Here is a 24,994-nt window from a genome sequence, read left to right on the forward strand (position 1 = left end):
GTCAAATCTTTCTTAAATCAAGTGACAGGCAATGAAGGTGTACAAGATGTGATATTTGAACTAAAAAATTGTTATGTACGACATTACGCAACACATCGTACAGCTGTCAGTCACGGAGTGTATGATGTACGGTTTGTTTTTGATGTTAGGGAAACATTATTTTACTGAAGTAAAGAAGACACCCTGGGCATAAACTGAAGATAATCTTTGAAGATGATGACTCAGGGCTTCCTTAACTACTGCTAATGTCTTCATCAGAGAGACAAAACGTCGTACTAAATCCTAAAAGCAGTTCAAATCGAGAAACTTGCCATTTTCACATTTTCTGTCAAACTTATATTGCCAGGATTAACAAGTCTAGAATTACTATTACACACTATTTTTTGTACAAGTCTTTTTGTAATACAAACTCTGAGACTGTTCTCACTTCTAGTACTGTTCAGCCTTTTTCTATTTGCCATTGGTTTCTCTGAGTTCTTTTAGAGGTGGTCATTCCTATACCTACCTACTAAAGTATTCTGTTTTGTGTGTTTATGCTCATATAAAGCACTTTGAATTGCCTTTGTCTCTGAATTGTGCTATATAAATGAATTGCCTTGCCATACTTTAACAGGTCTAATGTAGGTTTAAAGTGGAATGATGTCACACATGACATGTTTGGGTGTGAATATTAAAAGGCTAGTATGACACATTGCTTCAAATTAGAAGTCTGCTGATTCCTGTCAACTTGTGATGTTAAGTCAGCTGTTAGCTATATAGGCCTGTTGTTAGTGACAAAATAAATACAACTTCTTTGTTTATTCTTAATGCATTATGTGGCAGAGCCTGTATCACTATACTCCTAAATGACACCAGCATATTGTATTGAATTATCGATAACTCAGCATAGCAAATTATGATGATTTCCTAGTTCAACAGAAGGTGAGGAACGAGTGGAAATCACATACTTGTCAAAACCATGGACTGTTAATATTTACAGTCTATGGTCAGGACCCACGATCCCAATGAGTTGCACCGTGACAGACAGAGCCTTCAAAAGCGTGTATCCCTTGGAATTACAAATGATTTACCAAACTAAAAGCTCCGCCATAAATGTCACAACGAACTTGCTTACGATATAATGTCCCTACGCGCCAAGCAATTCATGAAGGTGTGTGTTGATGTAGGTTTGACTACAGCGTGCGTGGTACCGGTGTAACGTTAAAGGAGCTGAAAAATAAAAATGTGTAGTGTTATAATAATATATTTTATCACATAGGTATCACAAAATGTATCGTTCAGGAACTGGGATCAACATTTTCTTTAACTATACCCAGCCCTAACCGGCATCATTGTGATTTGTCGACATCTGTCAGTCAAAAGACGTCGACAGGTGTTATGGGTGGCAACGTACGAACTGTCACTGTCATCACAAACTATAACCGTTGCAGCAACAATGTCAGCACTGACAACTTAGCTAAATCATAAGGTCAACTTTACCCTTGTTATCCAAACTCACGAATCCTACTATCCAACAAAACAAAAACAGCTAGACGGACAGGGGAGGGAATTTAGCCCCTGGCCTCAAAGTAGCTGCTGCTAACGTTAGCAAGTTACGTTGGGCTAGCTTCATCGTAGCTTCAAGCTAACTAGCTGCCAGCTAATTTCAAAGTCAAGCACCTGCCAGAGTTATTCAGTACAGCAACACAAACCCGAAGATTAGTAACAACTAAGACAGCAGTGATGTTTATTAACATGCAGTAGGCCTATCACGAATTTCCGTTTACAATAGCCAAGTTAGCCAGGCTAACGTTACCTTTCTAACGCCTTTGTAGATGTAGAAGTAGAGCTCACGGCCCACATTGAAACAGATCCTGTCGCCGTTGCCCGATTGGTCGTTGACGTTCACGAAGGAGACCTTGACGGGGTTGGAACCTTGCGAGTTGAAAGGCACCCTGTTAGGACGGCTGTATTCGGAGTGAGTGAGGAGTTTGTAGACGCCTTCCCGAGTGGTGAACTGAGTTTTAATTTCGTTCATCTCCTTCCCTCCTCCCTCCGCCGCCATCTTTGAAATTAACATTCATCCCTTTCCCCCAGGCCGGATCTTACGCACGCAGAGTAGCGGGCATGGTTGTTGTGAGAAGAACGGGAGCGGGCCGTGTAGCGGGATTCCGAAATCCAGCTCTCCCGTTCCCCCTAACGGTTCAACGGAGGAACTGATAGAGCAAGGAAAATAGAAAAAAATGAATCGTCATAATTATGGATACAGTTGGTAGCCCCCTGAATATAATTAAATATAATTAACAGTTTGATGGTTTGTTAGTTCGGATAGAAAAGATGATCTTTTACGAACACACGTAGAATGCTACGGCTTGTTTTAATGCTTGACATCAATTCCCGCTAACAGCTGACTTGACATCACAAATTGACAGGAATCAGCTGACTTCTAACTTGTGTCTAACTTCTATGTGTCACACTAGCCTTTTAATTATTCACACCGTAGGTAAGGAATGACAAACTCTAAAAGACCTCAGGGAAACCAATGGCAAACGGAAAAAGGCTGATCTGCAAATGCCAGAAGTTAGAACGATCTCAGATGTATTACAAAAAGACTTGAACAGTAGTGTGTAATAATTATAGTCTTGTTAATCCTGTCAGTATAAATTTAACAGAAAATGTGAAAATGGCAATTGCAATTTTCACATTTTCTGTTAGTTAGTTCTTAGAGCACAAGGTGCACACTCCTAAGGTGCAACTACATTTATTTTTATTCCTCTGGTATGTTTTGCTGGAGCACATGACTACATGTTTACAGCAAAAATAGCAAGAGTGCCCTTATTATTACAGCCATCAGTGAACAAATCTCAGCTCAGGCTTATTATTTACTTTTTTTTGCTGATTATATAACGTTTTAAAATACACATATGAAAATATGGGTTTTATTTTGAAAAATAAGTCACCGGACGTATTATTTTGTTAAAATCTTGTAATTAGCAAGCTAATTTTGAACTCGTGTCAGTGCTGGTTATCGTGTGTAGACTGCTCACATGTGGCCACACCTGGGTGCATCATATCAAAGGCACCTGGTACACTGCTGGTTAATTAACCTAGCTACCGGCTCAAGTTCTTTTAAGTATTTTCTACATTATCGTGGTCCAAAAAAGTTTCACACGCTAAATGCCATGGCAAATAGAAGAAGAAGACGACAGATCCTACTTCCAGGTACCAGTATTTGCATATATTTTTTCAGAATTAAAAACATACCATACTAACGTAAGATATTGTAATATGGTTTGGGTATCTTTTTCTACATAATCTTTTTAACCAAAAAACAGATCATTATTTTATGATTAGTATTTTTGCTTGGGGTCTTCTGGATATGCTGAATTGCATTAATGCGCAACAAATTCCTATTTATTGTATCAAATTAGATCACAGGAACAGACATGTGCCCAACAACGTGGACCAGCTTGCTTTCAAATACATGGTGAGATCAGTTAGCCACATTTCATCACCTTATTGAGAGTGCTCTTGCCCCTTTTTTTTTTCCATCTGGAAATTCCAGATCACTTGCATTTTACAGTTTTTTTTCCTCCTTTGACATACAAATGTGGACTGGAGTGACTCTGTTTTCTGTCAGGAGATGTGTAAAGTGGAGTCCAGCACCGATTCTGACTCAGAGATCAGTCCAAGATGGTCAGACACCAGCACTATGGTATTGCTTTACGTCTGATTGTAAACATTACACACACAATAAGCACACATGAAACTGACAATATAAACTTGATTGTAGGATACAACTATTTTAAATAAATTAAAAATAGATTACACCAGTCCCAGACTCAGGATATTTTCCATTGGATAGCTCTATGATAAATTTTAATTTTAAAATGTGATCAAATTGAGTCAATTTCCCAGGAGCCCACTGGACATTGCACATATATATAAACACTCTTATGTCCACAGACTTGTCTTTTGTGATGTCAGTAACATCATTTGGGAAGGGCACGCTGGAATGGGCTTGAGCAAGCATAGAGCTTTTAGGTTTAAAAATCAATAACAGTTTTGTCAATGCAATCAAAAATCAGTGAATTCCTTGTTGAACAGGGATGTGTGAGCAGTACACCAGAGAGTGGGACTTTTCATCGGACGTTGCCGTTAACACATAAGCCTGTAGGAAGGCATGGCTGTTATTCTTTGGTAAGCATTCTCCTTTTGTCTAATCCTTGTACTTCTGCTGCAAAAGCATCCTGCTGTTCGTTGTGTTTATGAATGAATGCATGTGTGCTTGTGACTGTAGTTTTTGGACCCATACGATGGGAGCTCTGAGGATTCTGACAAGTCAAACATCGATGTGGGTGTCTCCAGCAGGCGAACAAGGCAGCAGGGAAAAAGTGGAGGAGGAGGCTGTCGGTTCTCAGGCAGGAGCAGGAGGTTTACCCTTCATCACCCTGCTACCGTTTCCCTCAGGGATGTGGTGAAAAATGGGAAGCAAGATCCCGTAACAGGGCAGCAACATCTTCTGGATGTCCAGATGAAATGTGAGAGTGACTCTGAGCTTGACATTCTGTCCCCCCACAGTGACAGGGATGGTCTTACAGAGGAAATGGCCAATGATTCAACAATGCACACCCAAACCACGGACATAGAATTGCATTGCCAATTTGACGAATCAGACTTTCATGCTACAAGATTCTCAACACTTCACACACCTGGACCTGTAACCTCAGTGGGAGGAAGTTGGTCCCAGATGCTGGATAGCTCCTCTGAAAGACCCCCTTGCCCATGTGACCTCCGATCGCTTTCCAAGAGAAAGATGTGTTCCCCTGGAGCAGATGTGGTGGAGCTGGGGCAAAGAAAGAGGCAGTGTGTTGTCAATATGGAGGACGAACAAGAAGAAAGGGACTCTGCATCTGAACCATGCTCGAGCCATCTAGCCATTGACTGACCAACTAAAGTACTGCAGTATTCAACGCCAACAATTTAAGGTAGAATGAAAGACTATAAATAGTTACGTGGCAATCCACTTTGTTTACGAATGTATACAAAGTATAGTGGTGAGACTTGAGGGTTTGTATTTCCACCTCGTTATTTTGAGTGTATCACAGGTGTCACTTAATGTTCTGATTGTCTTTAAGCAATTATTTTTTTGTTGGGAGAATTATCATAGTAACCTCGGTCTCCATAATAAGAACAAAGTACAGCCAATACACTGGCGTTGAAGAAATTGTATTTTCCAGAGACCAATAAAAGTGAAACATATTTCAAAAAGAAAATTAATACAAGATACTGGTTGTTGTTTATCTACATAAGCTAAATAAGTATCTACTGCTACACTGGATAGTAAAGTTTGAGCACCTGATTTTAATGATAAAGATGGCTATGTGCAACTATAGCTCCACTGAATTTTAGCTGGTGTTTTAGGTGTTTCATCACAATCTTATTTTGTTAAAATTATGAGCTGATCAAATTTTACTTTTGAAAAATGTATCCCAATGAGAAATATTTAGATTGCAAAAGTACCATATTCTCCAGGCTGAAGCGTTGTTTAAGCCATTTCTGTGTAACTTTGGCTTTGTTTGGGGATTCTTACAGACTGCAGTTCAGTAGGATCCTAATTTACAAAGCATACAAAAAGGCTATGTAAATTAGTATCATTGTCAATGACAGTACCTATATTTTTAATTTTCTTAAGTCTTTAGGAACAGTGTTATACTGTATATTCCATGTTTGCCACAGACGAGAACCTAAATTTCATATCCTGTCTGACATTTCACATAAGTGTTGTGAAACTTCAATTTTCCTTTTAATATATTGTACAACTTGTTTATATACTTTTTCCTTTTAGCAAGAACAAGTTTATTCCTCCAACCAGCAGATGGCAGGAATACTGAAATGTAACTTTCACAGCTCCTAATCTGGCTGGTGAAACCTTCAGTATCTTTGCTGATAGTAGAAAGCAAAATGAGGTATAACTGTTGTGAAGACAGAGGGCAAGAACTGAATTTCAGCACAAAGTTAATGTCTAGTACCATGTCCAGAGGTCAGGAAATGTTCTGTCCTAAAATAAACCATCTCCTCTGGAAATTCCTATAAAAGTCATTGAGTCTATTACATGTGATGCTGTCCACTATACCAGTTTGCTGAAACTAATTTAGAGAGAGAGGGATTCCCCTCCATTAATGACAAAGGTAATCTATTCAAACAAACTGTTTCAGACTTTTTAATTGTTTTACCTTTAGTGTTAATTTCATTTATCTTGAAAGACCACGCTGCAGTCATTAATGCAGTTCATTTAATTCCATCAGGCTTTATTCAATCTAAAAACATACAGTTTCCATCATAAAATCATCTTATTCAACTTTCCTTTCCAACATTTCATCTTCTCTTCATCCATCTGACAACATTCTCTTGACCTTCTAAGACACTTTCCAAAAACACAAAGAACGGCAACATGCTAATTACTGCTCCAGGAATATTTGTAATTATGTTTCTATTGGAATGCAACAGGCTACAAACTTTTTAAATTGTGGTTAATAAGCAATGAATGCAAGTGATTATGTGTGGTTTAATAATCAAGACTCTGGTCTCTTTAGGAATGATGAGTGTTCTATCTACTCGGTGCACAAGACAGCAACGCCACGCTCATAGAAGCTATGTGGATCTTCCTTGGTGGCAATGTCAAAGTCAACAGTGAAGATGAGGTCAGACCTGGTGAAGTTCAGGTACACGGGAAGAGTCACCTGCAATGACAAGAAGAAAAACGTGATGGACGGCCGAAACTATTGCAAAAGCTGAATTTAACGGTATCTATCTATATATTTTAAACGTCTGACAATATAGATTATTTAATAGTAACATGTAGTTTTACATTGTGTATACACATCTTGCTCATACCATGTGTCTCTGCTCAGTGTTGCTTTGCTTGATCCAGCGGAGCTGAGTGAGAGGCAGCTCAGTGGAGATGGAGGTGGACAGTGACAGCTTGTTGTTGGCACAAGTAGCTCCCTGCAGTTTCAAACCTGAGAGAAACCATGAGCATATTCAGCATTAGAACCCTTAAATGTATTAATCTTATGTTTTTACAAACCCACAAAACAGTATATTAGAACACAAATTTATTTTGGTGACAATCACATTTTCAAGGGTTAATAGAGTATTTGCCACACTCATGACTAGGGCGGTAAATTAGTGGGACCCTGCTCGTCTGACCTTTGATGCCGAAGCTGCAGGCATCCAGTGCGGCACCCTGGGCGGTGGTAACGTTGACCTCCAGACACAGCTCTTCCAGGGACCAGCTGTTTGCCTGGGCCACATATTGGCGAGTAGCGGTAATGTAAGCCTCTGGGACAAACAGGCCGCCGAGGCACACATGGATGTTCTAAAGAGGAGAAAAATCAAAATGACAGTACTGTAAGTGGCTCTGCCCATGTTTAAGGAACCTATAAATACTATTTAGCTACAGGTTGTTTGATGCTGTACACAAACAGTACCTTCAGTTCCTTAGCGCCACCACTGGCAGCTCCCTGGGAGATCTGCTGCAGCTGTTTGATTCGCTCACTGAAGTCTGCCACCCACTGGATCACAGTCATGGAGGCTGGAACTGTGTAGCGACACCAGCTGCGAGGAAGGATGCCTGGGGAGAAAGAAAAACAAGTGTATACCTTTTACTCCCTCAAAGTATAATCTGTTCACGGACATGCTGATGAAGACTGACAGTGAGGATTAAGTGCAGAGTGATGTGGCCAGGTTGGCTCAATGGTAGAGCAGGCGCACATGTACAGAGAGCTTTATGCCTCAACGCAAAGGGCCAGGGTTTGAATCCGACCTGAGACGTTTACTTGCACATCTTCCCCCCCCCCCCCATATCTCCCCTTTCTCACCCAACTGTCCTATCAAAAATTAAAATGCGGAAAAGCCCAAAAAATAATCTTAAAAAAAAAAGTGTGCAGTGATTTTCCTACTGTATATTCACAATACACATGAATAAATCTGAGAGAAACAGTAAGATTTTACCTTTAACAAGTTCGCTAATGAGTGTGCGCAGGTCGTTAGTCTGCTTCTTCTTGCCCTCGCACACTTGCACCACATCGGCTAGATCCTGACGGACCTCCTGCAGCATATTGCAACCCATCTTCACCTCACGCTCGAAGAACCGGAACAGTGGGTCCTGGTGTGGGTGTGTGTGTTTGGACACATTGGACATTGAATCAAATATAGAATGACAAAAAGAAATGAAGTACATGTTCACCTGCTGAAGTTCAAACCTGCTATTATAGTTTGTTTCATTTTACCTCATGAGTCTAGCACAAAACTTTAAAACAAAACTGCCAAAGATGATTTACAGCTTCTTGCACAGAACACTATAGGTACTGTACGTCTCCTGAAGTCTGCTTGCCAACCATCTTTCATCTTATTTCTGCCATTACCTTGATGTTCTCCACTGTGCGTTTGAGTGGATTGACTGTTTGGGGCATGAGCTGCAGCCAGTTGCAGGCAGTGGTGTGGAGGGTCCTCATCCAGGTTGGCTGGGCTTCAGGTGTGGATGAAGCGCGCTCCTTTATCTCTGTCTCGTAGGCAAGGTCATCCTCATCCTCCAACGTCTGCATTTTCAGCATCTTACCCATCATGTCAATGCCTACGCAGCCGGGCGGAGGGAGCAGGGTGGGAGGTGGAAGACAAGGCCATGGTGGAAGGTAGGGGGAGAAGAAATTAATAGTGGTACAAAGACAAACAGCTTACCTTGAGGGTGTGTTAATAAAAGGTTTGTTTTTGTCAAAAAAGGAGTTTGACAGAAGAAACAAATTAGGATTACACTGGGTAGGACGAGAGACAAGGCTTCAGGCAATATTTCCATCAAATGTACATTCAACAATCAAGTTCCCAAGTGGACATATTAACTGCATTCTTGACTGTCTGGATCTGTAAAAGAAATGAACATATGCAATGTAGGGTAACATAAACTAAGGAGTAGGAGTGAGGATGAGGGAGAGGGAGAGGTGGAGTATGACTGGATGGCGAAGGGGTGGATGCCTTGGCAGCTGGGATTGTGAGAGTTTGGAGAGGGTTTGGAAATCAATCCAACAAAAAAAGGGGGTGAGGGTATGATTGAAGGGATGGGGAGGAGTGTGGTTGTTTTGAATCCTGAGGGTGGGGATAATATTTAGCAAAGCGACATGATGGATGTGAAATACAGCTGCTGGAGGGTGAGGACACCCTTCCTTTGGACAGAGCACCTTCTAAAGTAGGATGGCTATAACTACTGAATGCTACAACTACACAGCTAAACTGTACAACTATGATATACAAGACTTACATTAGAAGCTACTTGTGATATTATAGAAAAGTAACTGGTGAAGTGAACCCATGACAAGATGAGAGATTAGTAAAGGGAGCACCCTTAGAGATTTTGCAGATTTAAATCCAGCTCTGTGTCATGGCAGTGTGAAACAGCGTTTGGCTTTCATGGCACCGGTGATGACACAGTGCTGGTTTTAAATCAGCACAGTATCCCTTTCATATATTTTTCACCATCACCCTGTCAAAATAAAAGTACTGTAGACGCTAGAAAAAGAGAGAGATGGTTAATGATCCGCTGTGAAAACATGAAATCTGAACGGATGAATTAAGGAATAAGATTCAGGATGTGTTGTGGTCCAGTTACTGTGATAGAACTCAGAGTACAGATAATGAAGGTGACCGGCTGTGGCGTACCCTGAGTGGTGAGCAGGACCTTCTCAGCATTGCTAGGCAACCCGAGCCAAGATGGAGTCTGAGTGTCGGGAAGCATCTCTACCCAGTGAATGAACTCCTCACGTCTGTAATAAATAATAAATTGTTAACTATTTACCTGGTTGAGGTCATCAGGAAAACATCCTTTCAAAAATAAATATATAAAATGAGGTCATTTTAAGAAAAGCGTACTGACCGAATGCCATCGGGCATCTTGATGTCCTTGTGCCCGTCAACCTTGAGAGCCAGTTTGAACTCGCTGTCAAAGCTTCGCTTGGTGAAGATGCGATCCAGGAAGGTGTTGAGCAGACGCTGATCAAACTCATTGTCAATGCGGCCACCATAGATGGACTGGGCCATGAGGGTTTTTAGAGCCGCCCAGGGGATCTTGTCTGGTGCAATATTTTGACGGCCCTGTGTGTGTATAGACGTAAAGTGTGACAAAGTTGTCATATTTAACATTAACACATTGAACAAAACTCTAATGCTAGGTAATTTATTTGATAAATTTACTGTTTGAACTGTATGAATTTTTGGGCAATTGATATAAGTATATTGGCAACAAATAATTCCTATGCACACACATTTAAAAGCACTTCTGAAATAATCTCCAACCTTAGCAGTGTCATCCAGCCAAGTGTCAACGGTGTCGCAGGCAGAGCGGAGGTCAGACTCTCCAAACTCATATTTCTTGGACCAGCCCAGTGGTGCATAGCGCAGACGCTCCTGAATGACTGCATGGAACCAAGCCAGCAGGAAGTAGAGACGAGCACGCTCGTTGGGAGCCTGTAGAAAGAAAACATTTATTTTAGATAGCAAGTCCAATGAAAATCTTTTGCCGCAATTGTGTCCTATAGTAATTCCAGAGTTAGTCACCTTGCACATGCGTGCCACAGGGATGCTGCTGAAGGTTCTGAGCATGTTGGCCTTGACACCGGGAGGAGGCTCAAACACAAAGATACGACCGGCGCGAAGCAGATTCACTGGAACCTGTAAAACACAGGGAAAACAGTACTGAGACTTTGAGGAGTGAAATAAAAAATGAACTAGAAAATGGCTAGAAGTGAGAATTCATTTACAGAATTTTTAATATGGGGGGGAAAAATGACAAGTGATGTGGTTTACCTTAGGGTTGATCTCCATTGTTAGGAAAAGCCTGAAGCTGGCATGAGGCTGCATGGAGTGGAGCTTCTTTTCCAGCTGCATCAGCCATCCGGGGGCCAAGTGGACGTTCTCCAACATCACCCACCTGTAGGACAAAAACAGTCAGGATACCAGCACAACAAAACAAATTGTTCTTTGTATTTTCTCAGCATGAACAAACATTACCCACCTGCCAGACTTGACAGCAGTGTTGATGTCTCTGTCTGCCTTATTGAAGCCCTCAGCGGAACCTGTGGACAGTGTAAGAACACAAACCTTTATCATCAATATCCACACTAAACTTTAGAAAACAATTTGTGTGTCAATACTATGAGCTTATTCTATCCTAACCAATAGAGATGGAGGTGATTTGTTGGTTCTCCTCAACAGCCAAATCTCTGACCAGGCCGCTGGCATCGTAACCTGGTACAGAACACATCAGCACTGGAGTGCTGGGCTTCACCTACAGAAACAAGACAGATTAAAACAACACTGACAATGGCAAACGCATCTGGAGAGAAAATGATTGGATATACATTGGTTCCTACTTCGCTATCCACAATATGAGCCAGGTCAAGAGGCTGCTCGATGATGTTCATGAAGGTCTCTCCCAGCACCTTTGAGACAAATATGTGGGACATAGCCAGCAGACGGTCGGGGCGGAAGGCCTGAATCAGCAACAGCTGGTGCACTGCCTGGCCAATGGCAGCTGAACAAGGAGGAGCAGAGCAGGTCAGGTATCCAGGGAATATGTGCATTCAATTTATATTTAAATCAATATCTGCTTTGCCTCAATAGTCATGCATCATTTGCAAAATATGACAAATGTATACTTACTGGACTGCTTCTCCTCTGACCATAGATAAGGAACAGACAGATCTGGAGTGTTGCTTTCAAGCCACATGAAGAATTGCTGAAGTAACCAAAGAAAGCAACAAGGATCACTGATAAAGTGTGTATTGAAAAGAAAGTAGTTAACTTAAAAGGTATGCCTATTAATACAAGTTTGTTCATACGCAGCTTCCGTTTCATTATTACAATATACAATAAGTTATACCAGATGGAGTCAATACTCACCTCATCTGCCTGAACCTTTTCCACCAAGTCGCTGAATGCTGGCAGGCGGCTGAGGCGGACCATGGCCTCACTCTGCTCCGTGGTCAGACCTTTGACTTTGGGCAGTGTCATGCCAGTCAGAACAATCTCCTTGCCACGCAGGTAATGCTGGAACTCTGCATCATAGGATGGCTCACTGGAAAGAAACAGACAATTGATGTCGTCTGATATTACTGAGAAACCTTGCTTTATGTAATACTACCACTGGTCGGACATTAGTCTAGCATCTTACCTGGTTAAGCCCTTTATGCTGATCTTAGCCAGCAACATGGCAAAAGAGATGTGATCCAGGTGAAGCATACCTCTGGCTGCTCTGTTGAACACCACCTACATGAAAAGAGACATAAGGAAATTACAATATTTTATTTCAATAATACCACCAAAGGAAAAGGAGTTGTTTTCAAAATATGTGGTTCAAACCTGGAAAAGGTCTTTGGTGATGACATCGAGTCTCTGTGTATGATCAGTGATGCCCTTGAGGTTGGGGTTCTCATACAGCACCGTGTGGTAGGTATCCAGGAAAAAGTGAAGGGAGTACTGATACAGGAAGTGCATCTGGTGAAAGATACACACAAAAAGATATAGTATAGTGTGCAAGTATGTTTGGTAATGGTAAGATATATAAATTTAAAAAAAAGGAAATTGTGTGAAAGAGCTGGTAAGCTATGTCCAGACCTGGTTGAGAGATTCCATGGTGAAGTAGATGCTGCTGCAGGCAGAGGACAGAGACAGGTATTGCTGTGACACTGCCTCCACCTCTGCCATGACGATATCGGTCTCCTCCACCTTCCTGGTCACCTCAGCAGCCTCCTTCTTCAAGTTCTCCAGCGTGGTGATGATGGTGTCATCATCTAGGATGCGGCCTTTAACTTCATTGAGGGCCTGCAGCAGGGATTTTTCCAGCTGACGCAGACGCAGCTGGAACTCGCCTAAAAGAGACAGAAGGACAGTTGTTAATCAGCTTTATCATTTCACTGAATTTTCCACCATGACTCAAGTCTAAATTACGTTGCATTACTGTCACGTCTTCATCGTCCTCATCAAACCCAGCTGTGCCCTGTCATGGTGTTAGCACATCTGCAATTTTCTCACCCTGCAGTTTGAGGAGATCGGAGCGTTTCTCATCCACATCAGGCCTCTCAGCCTTTAGGACCTTGTTGAGACACTGGCTCTGAAGGCTGCTACGTGTCACAGTGAAGTTTACAAATGTAACACGAGAACACAAGTCTGGTGGGAACTCAACCTGCATACAAAAGAGACACCATATGACAAAGATTAACCTTATTGTATAATAGTTTTATTAAGGGACATGTTTCTTTCAGATGAAAACTAATTTTCGTTATAGTATATTTTGTTAATAGACTTACAGTATACTGTCCCTAAAATTTGTTAAAAACTGTAATGATCTTACATTATCTATAGATAAAACCTACATGATGAATCTACTCACCGTTGGGTCTCGTGTAGAAAGGAAGATGACAAACGAAGGTGACAGATCGATGTCCTGGTCTCCCAGGGTGATGAGGACACGTCCTCCAGTCCTGCGTACTTCTCTGTTCAGCACAGGGTTTAGGATGGGATCGTAGCTTTCTACATCCTGAAGGGCAAAAACAAAAAAATACATTATAAATAAGCAAATCCTTGATAACTACATGGGCCTTGGACAGTGACAATTTGATGTTGGCACTGAGAAGTAGCCATTCATACCTGGACCAACAGTGGGTTTCCAAAGCGCAAGGCACTCTCCAAGTTCTTCCTGAAGGCATCATCCAAGAAACTGGTTCTGGTGATCTTGCGTTCCTTGTACTCATTCATTATGAACTCTGTGGCTTGGCCTGATGGATCGATGATCAGCGGGTACCTAGAGAGGAGAATGGTATAGAATAGATCAACATGGGAGGGCAAATCAACTCAAGGCTTATTAAAACTAAGGAATGCTTAGCATTTTCACAATAGTAATAAAACCTAAAAACATTGCCAGAAGAAGAGAAAGATACTGACCTGTTGTACCGGTTGAGCATGATGGCGTTCTCAGTGCAGAGGTCATCAGCTGGGAGGGAGTTGGCTTGCCAGCGGAGCCTCTCATCAGCATTTGACAGGTACTCAGTTCTGGCAATATCAGTACGGAACTGGGGGAAACAAATATACATCCATGGGAGTTTAGAATAAAATATGTCTTCTGATATCACATTCAAATAAAAATGCAAAACAGGGTTGTGCACATGGTAGGGTATGTGGCAGAGGTCCTCAAAATGTGTGTGCCTTAAGACATGTTTTCTAAGCATGTTTATTAGTCTCCCAAGGAGAATTTCATTTTGGACAATGAGAGAAATTGCTGCAAGAGATATAACAGAGACACATGCCAAGTACTGAGTTAAAACAAAAGACAAATGTACATTGAACGTTAGGGCTAGTCAAAGAGCTATGCTAATTGCAAATGAACATTTTCTATACTTGTGCAAAAAAGCAATCCTTCCTACAGTCTTCTGTTCTCCCATACATGCCTTCCATAAGCATCCATACATTCAGTCCTAAATAAACATGAATTTCTCAATTCATAAATATCCATACATTCTGTTACAAATCTGCATTAATTCCTTCATTCATATTTTAAAACAACAGTCAACAAAAAACTTGTATTAAAAGGCCTGATCCCTAATTGGTCAACAGCATCTTTGAATGCACTAACAACTAAACTCACCAAGATGATGTCAAAAACACAGAACAGTTACAAAAGAAGTTTCTACAGCCAAACTGGTAATGTGAGTGAAGCTTGGATTTGTAGGTATGATGGTCAAAAATGGCTTCAGAGCTTTAACTACCTGAATGTTGGCCTGCTGCAGGTGGTGAGACCAAGTAGTGAACAGGTTCTGCCTCATCTTTTGTTCAAAGTAGCCGGCATAGGTAATAAAAGCTGCAGAGAGCAGACAGTCTCCAGCGATGGTGGACATCTGGTTCTTGAAGGTCTCACTGGTTTTTTCCCAGCGATCCCTTTCAGCTGACAGACTCTTCAGTAGGGCTGTGCTGCGATTCACCTGGGGAGAGAAGAGAGCAAGAGTTCAGAAAAATGTGCTGCAAGATCCTTCAGTTTAAGATGGACTAAAAGAGACAAATTCAGATGGGTTGGATGACCAAGTTACCTTTGCCTCGACAGCGGCCAGGTCGGCCTTGATGGCCTGGGCCTCTGAGATGAGGATGGCGTATTCCTCCTTGTAGCGGGCGATGCTAGCCTCCAGGTCTCTGATCATCTGCTCCACCTCTTCTGCCTTTGTCTTGTTGTCCGTGGCGTCATCCTCAAGCTTCTGCAGTTCATTACGCAGAGGCTCCACGCGCTTCAGCATGTCCGCATAATTAAGCTAGGGGAGTGGTAGAACATGGTATACGTTAAAACAGTCCCATCTTTACACAATTATTATCTTCCATTATCATATTGTTTAGGCTTCCATACCTGAGCAATCGCCCATTTGACCATAGGTCCACAGGCCAGAGATGCCCTGTTGACTTGTTCGTAGTTGTAGCTTGGGTTGGAGAGGTAGTTCTTCTTCATCTTCTCACGGATGGAGTCACTGGATCAAATAGAAACAGGTCAAGAAATTAGAATATAACAAGACTTTACTCAAATACTACAATGTGAAGGAACAATGATCATGGATCACGGGGAATAAAATAAGACATATTGACAAGGATCATTTAAATTTAGTTTAGGGAGGGAAAGGGGGGCAATTTCTACCATTTTCACTGAGAAATGCAAAATCATGACAACAACCAAGGATAGTGGTCATTGTTCCTGATTTGACTAAATTAACTGATAAGAATCGTAAATTCAATTTTGGATCAAAAGGTGCTACTTGATTAATATACTGATTCATATAATTTGTGCTTCCATTAAAGACTAGACAGACGTTCTGACACTGGTACCTCATTTCCTCAGAGGAAAAGTTGACTATGCTGCTGATGAAATTGTCACTGATAATAACTTGTCTGATTTTTTTCCAGTCATTGGTCTCCTCGCCAAGCATAAGGCAGATAGACTCCAGGGCCAGCTTGACTGCAGCTGGGGGATTGGTCATAGCCCGCACTTCTACTAGGTGATGCCGCTTAATAGAACTCACCGCTAGTTAGGTGGAAGAAGGAATGTATTTGAAAGAAAGTAGTAGTAAGAGGGGAGGGAGAAGGGGAGCATGTAGGGCAAAAGAAGGGAGCAATTTGAGACAGACTCAGGGGTTGAAAAGTCAGGGAGAGAGAGAGGGAGAGAGCTTTAGTGAACAATCACAGATTACATTCTTTCTTATTTCACCTGATCTCTTCAGCAGAGAAGTTAACAATAGTTGGGATGAAGTTCTCCCTCATGATGATGGAACGGATCTGCTTCCAGTCAGTTGTGCTCTCTCCCAGGAGCAAGCAGATGGACTCGAGGGCCAGCTTCACGGCCGCGGGTGGATTGGCCATGGAACGCACCTCCACCAGGTGCTGCTTCTTAATGGACTTAACAGCTATCAACATTAGGTGAACAAGGATGTGGATTATGACAAGGAAGGGGCAGTGATGAAGGGAGGATGCAGGTAAAGATCAAGTTGTTAACTGGAAGCCCATAGGTATGTAAAACCTTGTAAAAAAGAAATTTAAAATGTTTGTACAGGGATGAACAATATGTCACACAATATATCACTGTACCATTCTGAGCCTCAATAACAGCAGGCTCCACTTGGTCCAAGTCCTCTTTGACATTCAGCTGTTTGTCCTTGATCCGCTCCTGCTGCTTGTACACAGCTTCCTGGATCTCCTGGCTCATCACCTGGAATCACAATAGTAAAAGTATAGGATAAACGGTTTTGATTCAATCCAGATAAGCAAGGCTAAAGGGATCACTTTACAACAAGTTAAAAAAAAACATGACCAGGGAGTTGGGTTTGTCCCCAAGAAGAAAATTACTCTTTTGTGATTTTTTCCTTTATTTTGAAGAGTAAGTGTTAAATTTCTTCCTGTGTACCTTTTTCTTTTCCGCTTCTTGCTGGTCTTTGACCATCTTCTTCAGTTTGTCATTGGCAGCAGCGTTCTTTGCCTCCAACTCCTGGCTCTTGATTCTCAGGTCACGACGAAGCTCCTCCACCTTGATGAGAAGGCACAAGTACAACCAGAGAGTCAAACAAGAGCAAACAGCAGTTAAAAAGTCTTTGGGTTTTTCAAGACAACTATTCTGGGGTTTTGAGAAATATGTGGAATAGGTGGCATATTAAATAAAATAAAATGCAAAGTTATTTTACCTGATCTACAGTCTCCTTGATCTTGCGGAGACCAACATTGAGGTGCATCTGCTGCTCCTCCAACTCGCTGCGTTTCTCATTGAACAGGTTGGCATACTGGTTGATGAAGTCCAGGTAGTGGCGAGGAGTGATGGCCATCGTGTGGCCACCTCGCTTAGCCAGACGGTTGTTAGCCTGTGTGTAGTTAACAACAACATATTAAGTATACCACACAATCACCTAATTAACCACCACTGCAAACTTGCAAGCATCCCTACCTGATGAAGTGTCTGGTGTACAAACACACAACCATTGACAATAGCCTCGCGGTGAGAAGGTGGCTGGGGCAGCTTGTCATAGACAATGGGCATGTAGTCTGGCACCTTGTAGTTTGGTTTCTCCAGATCCATCTTGCTGGTGAACTCCTTACCCACCTGATAAAGGGCCTCTGTGGACCAATCTCCAAACCAGTTCAGCACACACCTAACACAAAGAAAAATGTTATCTTAGTGATAGCTAAGAAACTGCATCTTGTCATTTTAACCTTGAAGTATCGATTCCCTGCTTGTTACGTAATAAATTAATTCTTGCTCAGCGTTTAACATGAGTCTCTATACCTGTTGAAGAGGGCAGGAGATGTGGCGGCCCTGTCCTTCAGGCCCTCTGATGAAGGGTTCATGGTGAAAACAACATGAAGGTTCCTGATAACCTGGCTGGTGAACCATTTGTACAGCTCCTCGTGTGTGTCGAGCATAAGACCCTCTTTCTGGGCTCCCTCCTTACACTGAGTCATCAGGGTGGCATACTCATCTCCCTCAAACAGCCCAGGAACCTACAAAAAAAAAAAAAAAAAAAAAAAAAAAAAAAAAAGGTAACATTAACATAATAGGAACCAGATAATTAGGCACGCACAAACCAAATGGATGTTTTATCTTAGAACACTAAAGGCAGTGTTGTACATTGACATGTACAATGAGTTGGGATGTACGACGGATCATGATGGCAGCAAGTTACCTCTCCGTTGGCCAGCAGTGTGTTCATTCGCTCAAGGAAACCAGAATCCAACACGTTGGACTCATCCATGATGAAGGCAATCTTCTCGTTCTTACAACCTGAGCGTCGCAGCACTGTACGCAGGTCCTCATCAAAGTCCTCACCAGTGTATTTTCTGTGAACCTGAAAACACAAATAACGATATACAGATAAATACAGACAGAAAATTGTAGTGATACGGCTGCAAATATCTTTATGTATTGTACCAACCTTGATCTGGTATACACTAAGTCCGTTCATCCAGGCTACGAAGCGAGACAGAGTAGTTTTTCCTGCTCCACTCACACCAATCAACAGCAGATGGCCCTGTGGCTGCCGGAAGATTCTGGAGAAGAAAATGCAAATTTAACCATTTACTCCAAAACAATTGTTTCATACCCGAATATTTCTACATCAACACCAGATGAGATGTCAATGAGCTCAGAGGCTGTTACTCACCGGTCAATTCTGAGGACGTGGTCCAGGACCTCATTGAAGAGCACCAGAGGGACGTCCAGCTCTTCTTCATAGAAGACCTTCAGACGGGCCTTCACATAGTCCCTCAGCTCCTCCTGTTCCACTGGGATGTAGTCCTGCATCCACAAACAATAAGCTCAGTAAAAATACAAATCTAACTGTTGCAGACTTGAGGTAAATTCTCTATATTTCAGCATCATTACCAACGCAATAATATCACAGCATGGTCAATCTGTTTCTGGTTTACCTTGGAGAGCCAGTTGCTGTAAAGGATAGGCCTGTTGAGACCCTTCTCCTTGTCAATGTTGGGAAAGTGTTTGAGAGCAACCATGTCAATGTTTTCATCCGTCCATCTTCTTTCTTCATCATCAACCAGCCTGGAAACAGGTGGAAGACGAGTTACATTATCACCAATATTATAATTAATTTTCTATTATTATTTTATGCTTAGGTGATACTTTATCAGATGAATCAGTAAAAAAAAACAAAAAACAATTATCATCAATCATCATCTGGACCATTGATCATACACTACGCTACAGACTGTACACCAAACTCCCTAAAAACTATCAAAATAGATAAGAATAGCCACTTCTTCAGCCTCCCAGAAACATGCACTCACCTGTCCTGGAAGAGACGGAGCGCTTCATGGGCCCAGATGCGGATGAGTCCCTCCACAGGCAGAGTTTCAAGTGGTCGCAGAGCCTCAAAGATACCCCTCACCCAGCGGGTCATCTCTCTGGGAGAGTAGATGTAGTGAGGTTGGGTGTCCTGGGTGAACCGCTCCTGAATGGAAAAAGGATGGAAATAAGATAGTAGACAAATTAGTAATAGTGTGAATAAAAGGACTGGAAAAATGATCAATAAAATATACGTCTTATCTCAAATTTGTACACTAGTTTCATGTGACTATATAAAGTAAACTTGATGTTTACATATTTGATTTTTTTATAGATTTAGCAATCTCCTTTACTTGAGACATGGTGTAGAATTCAACCATAGCAGCAGTAAGAGGCTCAGCATAGGTACGTAGAGAGGGGATGAGGCGCAGCATGGCACGGTTGAAGGTTCCATAAATCTGAGTAAGAGAGGCTGGGCCTGGATAGTCCACATACACCACAGGAACATGACGCAGGAACCTAGAAAAAGTAGACCACAACATGCAACAACTTGTCATATGCAATCCTCATTCTTTTTTTTCTCCTGGTATTTATGGTTTTCAATTATGATATTGTTCTAATAAGTCAGGCACTGTACCTGTGTGTGAGAGGCTTTCTGCCAGGGTCAGTGGGAGGATTACAAGCCCCAACAAACTGGATCCTCTCCAATTTCACCCAAGTCTGGTCTGAGGTGCGGTAGAAACCTCCATGTTCCACCATCTGCAAAGAAAACACAACACAGGAGTCTTTAACATATAAGGAGGGATACCAAATTTTATGTTTCAATGATTTCAGTTTGCAAACTTCAATGTCTGATAAAATAGACAAGGTAAAATCAAATTGCAGTTTGTAAACAATGGATCATACCTGTCTAAGGAAAGAGATGACTCTCTGTGTGCCGTACTTGTCCATGTCTGGCAGATTGATCTCATCACAGAACAACACCAGCCACTTGCCCAGCTGGACAGGGGCAAGGACCACACCGTTGGGGGTACGACGATACTCACAGTAATGATCAAAGGTTTTCAGCAGCAGCTCTGGGGTGGTGGCACTGGAGAAGTTCAGACCCACAACCTGGTAAAGAGTAGGACAACTATTTGGTAATTGCAAATGTTGACAATTACAAATATATTCCACATTTTAACCCAGTTAATTTATACTCATTCAGTAGATTAGGATATGTTCAAATCCAATATGCATAATTATTTAAAAGTTTAAATAACATTTTAAGGAGAAGAGCTTTCTGTTACAATTCCTATTGTAATGTAGAATTATTACAATTCATCAGTTTCAAGTTCAGGTTAAACTGATTTTGAAGGTTTAGAATACACTTCCAATGTCTCACCTCCATATCAGGCAAGGCTCTGAGGGCGCTAAACAGAGTCATAGTCTTTCCAGAGCCGGGAGGTCCACACAGCACCAGTGGTTTGTGCTCTGCCAGCCATGTGTAAAGCAAAGCCTCATGGCGAACAGTGTCCAGGGTGGGAACCACAACATCAGGAGATGCCACTTTGTGGGTCTCTACCTCAATCTGGGGAACCTTGCCCTGCCAGGACTGCCATTCACCAGAGATGCACACCTGCATGACGCAAAGAAAAAACAATGCAATGGTTATTCTGAAATTACAAAAGTGCAGTAGTTCTGGTTTGTTTTCAGTGACTTGCAGATACAGAGAATCAAACATTGTCTTTTAAATTGGCCCAAGAGAACAATCAATAACAGTTTTAACACTAAGAGGCTCTACCTCATAGTCAATGATAGGGACATTGGGAGCAGAGGGGAGGGGTATAGTGGTGATGCGACGGATGTATTCTCCAAGCTCAGCCCTCATCTTCAATCGTCCGTCACCAGAGAAGGACCACAGCACAGCGTAGATCAGATACTTCTGTAGAGAGATAATGCCACAAAATATCTCAGCTTTAAGAAAAAGCATATATTTTTGCAGTGATTAAGTTCCAAGTTTATTTAACGACAATAAGACACGTATGCTTCTCTCAGTTATACGGCGAGCAGAACATTACCTGCATGTATCTTTCCAGCTGATCAATGGGCATGGGGAAGTCAGGATGGTTGTTGTTGTAGAGTGCCACATTACGGCAGGCCTGGTGCAGCATTGAGAACAGGGAACCCAAGCAGCGCAGACGGGTGAAGTCCATGATGTGCTCCATCTTGGAGGCATGCTCTAAGGCCTTGATCACCAGGCCTGTGGAGGTGAAGTAAGACTGCAGGACAGCTGCAGTATCACGCTGAATCTAGAGTAGAACATGCAATAGGGTATCAATTAAGACAAAATGTCATAATATTCTTCTTGAATGAACTGCTGCTATTTACCTTGTTTTGTAATTCCTTTAATTACCTGCAACATTGGTGATGCAGCCTCTTCCTCGTCTTCTGTGCCCTTCCTCTGGCGCTGAGCTTCATCCTCTCCCTCGTCTAATGGGATGCTGCGAATGCGAGCCAGGAAGTGGTTAAAGATCATGTCTGTACTAAGGACATCCTCACTGAACCAGACCATACCACAGCGCGACACAGTGGCCAGGGTGGCGTACTTCAGGTCCTGTACTTCAAACATTACACGTACCTGGGGAGAGAGGGAATAATTCCAGGTCAATACAGCTTAGACCATCATGAGAAAACAACAGACATGAGTGTCTGAAGTGTTATGTTCTTACATTTGGTGGCAAACTGAGACGCTCTCCATTGGGAAGAGTCAGCAACTTGTTGTCATCCAGGACAGAGTTAAGATTTTCAACCCACTCAGGGTCAACATCACCATCAAATATAATCCACTGACGCTTCTGCAGTTCACCTCTAACATTGTCAATAATCCTAAAATTGAAAGAAATAAAGTTATTTTTAAAAGAGTCATGTTTAGAAGATAAAGCTGAACTGAGTTGATTTATACTCTTTACAATGAACTGTGTTACAGAACTGACTTTCTGAGGATGTGTGTGAACAAGCCATCTGTCCATTCACGGGTGTTGGGGTCTAGGGTTCCATACAGGTGGTCCTTGCTGATGGCCTTGGGGTCAATTATGTGGGCCACACCCTCAACACCCTCCAGCCTTTCCAGGGCCTTGAGCAGCACCCTCCATGCCATGGTCTTCCCACTACCAGAAGGTCCCACCATCATCAAACCGTGGTTGATCTGTGTGATTTGGAACAGCTGAAGCACCTGCAAGAAGATGAATGACAAAGTTTCAGAAAATTTGAGTATCTACTTACAATGCATCTTAAATACTTCGCTGTCAAACAGGGATTTGACCCTAGCAATGTTGGAGACTTCTAGAAGAAGATAGCAGGGCTGCATAACTCATTGTGTGTAGGCACACTCAATAACGTACAGTATATGTTGACTGAGTTTAGCTACATACCTTCTCCACCCAGTTGCTGCCCACATCGTCACCATCTCCGTAGGTGAGATACATCTCTGCGCAGACTTTCTTCAGCTCCTCCCTTAGCGCAGTCATCTCTCCACGCATGTACTGGACTCCAGGGAAGACATCTGAAAGCAGGCTGAACAGCAGAGGGATGTCCTCCGCCACCAGTTTGGGAACCATCGTCTCGCACACACTCTGGATCAGGATCTATAGAAACAAGACATTCATGCTCCTCAAATCTCTGGCTCGATTCTAAAGACTAATTTGCCAAATCAAAACAATACAGAAAAAAGCAAGTTCTACAATTTGAAATTTTCTTTACCTCCTGTTCGGGAAGGTTCTCAGCAATGTCATTTTCATCAACAACCTCTCCGCGCTCTAGCTTCTCCCTTTTGATCTTCTGGATGCGCTCACGCTTGACATTACCAGCACTGATCAGCACGCTCTTGAGAGCTCGGAGGCCAAAATCGTAGTGACTCTGGGATGACAGCTGCTCATCACACAGTCTGAAACAGATGAATGGGATAAATTTAGAGAAAAAAATAACACCTCAAATTTTCCTCAAACTATGTACATTTTTCTTAAACAGTACATACTTGAAGAAGGGCACAATCTTCTTGGCCAGGATCTCGGCTGTACGGAAACCTTGGGAGTAGAGCATGACCTGGGCAATGAGCTGGCGGTCGGGCTTGGTCATGGCCAAACTGCGGAACAGCTTCTTCAGATTGTCTGGCAGGTTGGAGCGGCCAGCGTAGCCAGGGTTCATGGTAATGAAGATGGCCATGTCTGGACTGACCTTTACCTGCTTGTTCAAGAGCTCTGTGGTGACTGGCACACCTGAGGGGTGAGAGATGTGTAGTTATTTACCAGGCAGTTCTCATGTAAAATTTAAAAAATGTGTTTACAGACTGATTGGCTGTATCTCATCTGAATTGTATGCTTTAAACATTTCACTCTGCAGTGCTGTTTTTTAGTAATCTATTGACTTGGCAAATGTTGCTCATGGATACTAAGTTGAATCACAACATTTTCTTTAATAAAGTACAGTCTCCTTCGACATAATGACACCTAAGTATCCACACATATTATACATACTCCTGTCTCTGTTGGGGTTGCTGTGCTCCCTCAAGGCCACCTGGATGTACTGGACCTGCTGGGATACAGCAGAGAGCATTCTCTCCTCCAAACGATTGAACTCGTCAAAGCAGCCCCATGCTCCCACCTGGCATAGACCTACGAAGATACGACCCATGGCCTAAAAAAAGAGGAGGTCAACAAAAGAGATTTGTAAGTTACATGAACATGGGAAACAGGTAAATACTATAAAAAAAATGTCTCTGTTGATGTCCTTTCTAAAATAGCCAAGGAATGAAGAATCTGTGTGTAGTTACGTACCTGGAAGTCAAATGTCTCATCACAGTTGAAGACCAGGACGAAGCGGCCAAGCTGGTGACCAAGAGCTTTGACTGATTCAGTCTTTCCTGTGCCGGCAGGACCTAGATGGAAGACAAACTCAGTGAAGTTAATTGTTTTATATGTAAACATGTAATTTTCTTAAAAATCTAAATCTCCATTTCTTACGAGTAAAAAAAAACACAAAACTTTCATACCAAATGGTGACCCTCCAAGGCGGGCCTCAAGAGCCTGGGTCATGGTGAGATAGCAGCGGTCTGTCAGAGGGGTTTGGACGAGCTTGTCCTGGACACCCAAGTACTCAAAGCCATAGTTAAACTTGGCATTGGCCATCTGAATAGACAGCTGTTGCAGGACATCTGTCTGCTTGGGGTCAAAATAGAAGCGCATCTGGCTGAGCCACTCAAAGGACTTGGGGTTGTCGATCTTGTTCTTAATTAGAGATCTCGTCACATCACGTTGATGCACCAGCTCGGTGATCTAAGATGGAGCAGAAAACAGATATCAGACACACTTTCCATTGGACAACTTTTTGTTTTAAATCTACTTTAAAACTAAATTAATCATTCTAACCAGGTGCTCCAGCTTCCTCCTGCGGAGTGGAGGCTGCTCCATCAGCACGGTGTCAGCCAACACGTTAAGGGTGGCCTGCACATTTGACAGCACTCCCTGCATTAGGTTAATGTCCCCACCACCAGAGATGGTGGTCAAGGCATAATCAATGTTCTCAGACCAGGCGATCTGAGTAGATAGGACCACCAGCTGGGCCTGTAATGAGACAAAACGGATAAGATCAAATTAAATCAACACATTGCTGATA

General features: G+C 42.3%; 3 protein-coding genes across 6 annotated transcripts in view; 1 reads left to right on the forward strand and 2 right to left on the reverse strand.

Moving 5' to 3' along the window:
* wdr20a (WD repeat domain 20a) overlaps positions 1–2,094 on the reverse strand; it is a 6,540-nt gene extending 4,446 nt beyond the window's left edge. Inside the window, exon 1 of the mRNA XM_032500958.1 lies at positions 1,796–2,094. Coding sequence (XP_032356849.1) covers positions 1,796–2,059 — 264 coding nt within the window. The 5' untranslated portion in view covers positions 2,060–2,094. The remainder of the gene's footprint in view (positions 1–1,795) is intronic.
* Positions 2,095–2,948: 854 nt separating this feature from the next.
* LOC116670440 (uncharacterized) lies at positions 2,949–5,384 on the forward strand. 3 transcript variants are annotated; one of them, XM_032500971.1, is made up of 5 exons: positions 2,949–3,201; positions 3,411–3,466; positions 3,623–3,694; positions 4,087–4,179; positions 4,280–5,384. In XM_032500971.1, exons 1-5 carry the CDS (start codon positions 3,027–3,029, stop codon positions 4,925–4,927), a joined length of 1,044 nt encoding a protein of 347 aa, XP_032356862.1. In that variant the 5' UTR covers positions 2,949–3,026; the 3' UTR covers positions 4,928–5,384. The 3 variants fall into 3 exon arrangements, with proteins under 3 accessions (XP_032356862.1, XP_032356863.1, XP_032356861.1); XM_032500970.1 differs by having other exon boundaries at positions 2,950–3,201; positions 3,620–3,694; positions 4,280–5,379; XM_032500972.1 differs by lacking the exon at positions 3,411–3,466 and having other exon boundaries at positions 3,620–3,694; positions 4,280–5,382.
* Positions 5,385–6,264: 880 nt separating this feature from the next.
* dync1h1 (dynein, cytoplasmic 1, heavy chain 1) overlaps positions 6,265–24,994 on the reverse strand; it is a 29,183-nt gene continuing 10,453 nt past the window's right edge. Inside the window, exons 26-78 of one of the 2 annotated variants that reach the window (XM_032500955.1) lie at positions 24,748–24,942; positions 24,372–24,654; positions 24,157–24,257; positions 23,857–24,016; positions 23,358–23,598; positions 23,084–23,267; positions 22,756–22,968; positions 22,318–22,556; positions 22,054–22,210; positions 21,738–21,962; positions 21,403–21,633; positions 21,126–21,266; positions 20,727–20,960; positions 20,249–20,455; positions 19,980–20,101; positions 19,696–19,861; positions 19,345–19,508; positions 18,970–19,099; positions 18,705–18,838; positions 18,477–18,591; positions 18,228–18,389; positions 17,831–18,045; positions 17,492–17,696; positions 17,235–17,408; positions 16,961–17,080; positions 16,645–16,765; positions 16,268–16,463; positions 15,419–15,536; positions 15,111–15,326; positions 14,793–15,005; positions 13,972–14,099; positions 13,678–13,831; positions 13,421–13,567; positions 13,063–13,213; positions 12,646–12,899; positions 12,391–12,525; positions 12,203–12,297; positions 11,932–12,106; positions 11,692–11,767; positions 11,403–11,563; positions 11,206–11,317; positions 11,045–11,105; positions 10,837–10,960; positions 10,588–10,701; positions 10,327–10,497; positions 9,908–10,125; positions 9,694–9,797; positions 8,409–8,617; positions 7,996–8,149; positions 7,473–7,615; positions 7,192–7,360; positions 6,877–7,001; positions 6,265–6,722 (exon numbers count right to left, since the gene is read on the reverse strand). In XM_032500955.1, coding sequence (XP_032356846.1) covers positions 6,594–6,722; positions 6,877–7,001; positions 7,192–7,360; positions 7,473–7,615; positions 7,996–8,149; positions 8,409–8,617; positions 9,694–9,797; positions 9,908–10,125; positions 10,327–10,497; positions 10,588–10,701; positions 10,837–10,960; positions 11,045–11,105; positions 11,206–11,317; positions 11,403–11,563; positions 11,692–11,767; positions 11,932–12,106; positions 12,203–12,297; positions 12,391–12,525; positions 12,646–12,899; positions 13,063–13,213; positions 13,421–13,567; positions 13,678–13,831; positions 13,972–14,099; positions 14,793–15,005; positions 15,111–15,326; positions 15,419–15,536; positions 16,268–16,463; positions 16,645–16,765; positions 16,961–17,080; positions 17,235–17,408; positions 17,492–17,696; positions 17,831–18,045; positions 18,228–18,389; positions 18,477–18,591; positions 18,705–18,838; positions 18,970–19,099; positions 19,345–19,508; positions 19,696–19,861; positions 19,980–20,101; positions 20,249–20,455; positions 20,727–20,960; positions 21,126–21,266; positions 21,403–21,633; positions 21,738–21,962; positions 22,054–22,210; positions 22,318–22,556; positions 22,756–22,968; positions 23,084–23,267; positions 23,358–23,598; positions 23,857–24,016; positions 24,157–24,257; positions 24,372–24,654; positions 24,748–24,942 — 8,691 coding nt within the window. In that variant the 3' untranslated portion in view covers positions 6,265–6,593. Of the gene's footprint in view, positions 6,723–6,876; positions 7,002–7,191; positions 7,361–7,472; positions 7,616–7,995; positions 8,150–8,408; positions 8,618–9,693; positions 9,798–9,907; positions 10,126–10,326; positions 10,498–10,587; positions 10,702–10,836; positions 10,961–11,044; positions 11,106–11,205; positions 11,318–11,402; positions 11,564–11,691; positions 11,768–11,931; positions 12,107–12,202; positions 12,298–12,390; positions 12,526–12,645; positions 12,900–13,062; positions 13,214–13,420; positions 13,568–13,677; positions 13,832–13,971; positions 14,100–14,792; positions 15,006–15,110; positions 15,327–15,418; positions 15,537–15,888; positions 16,085–16,267; positions 16,464–16,644; positions 16,766–16,960; positions 17,081–17,234; positions 17,409–17,491; positions 17,697–17,830; positions 18,046–18,227; positions 18,390–18,476; positions 18,592–18,704; positions 18,839–18,969; positions 19,100–19,344; positions 19,509–19,695; positions 19,862–19,979; positions 20,102–20,248; positions 20,456–20,726; positions 20,961–21,125; positions 21,267–21,402; positions 21,634–21,737; positions 21,963–22,053; positions 22,211–22,317; positions 22,557–22,755; positions 22,969–23,083; positions 23,268–23,357; positions 23,599–23,856; positions 24,017–24,156; positions 24,258–24,371; positions 24,655–24,747; positions 24,943–24,994 lie in introns of both variants that reach the window. The other variant, XM_032500956.1, reaches the window with a different exon arrangement.

This window comes from Etheostoma spectabile, chromosome 20 (genome assembly GCF_008692095.1).
Source record: "Etheostoma spectabile isolate EspeVRDwgs_2016 chromosome 20, UIUC_Espe_1.0, whole genome shotgun sequence".
Taxonomy (NCBI): domain Eukaryota; kingdom Metazoa; phylum Chordata; class Actinopteri; order Perciformes; family Percidae; genus Etheostoma; species Etheostoma spectabile.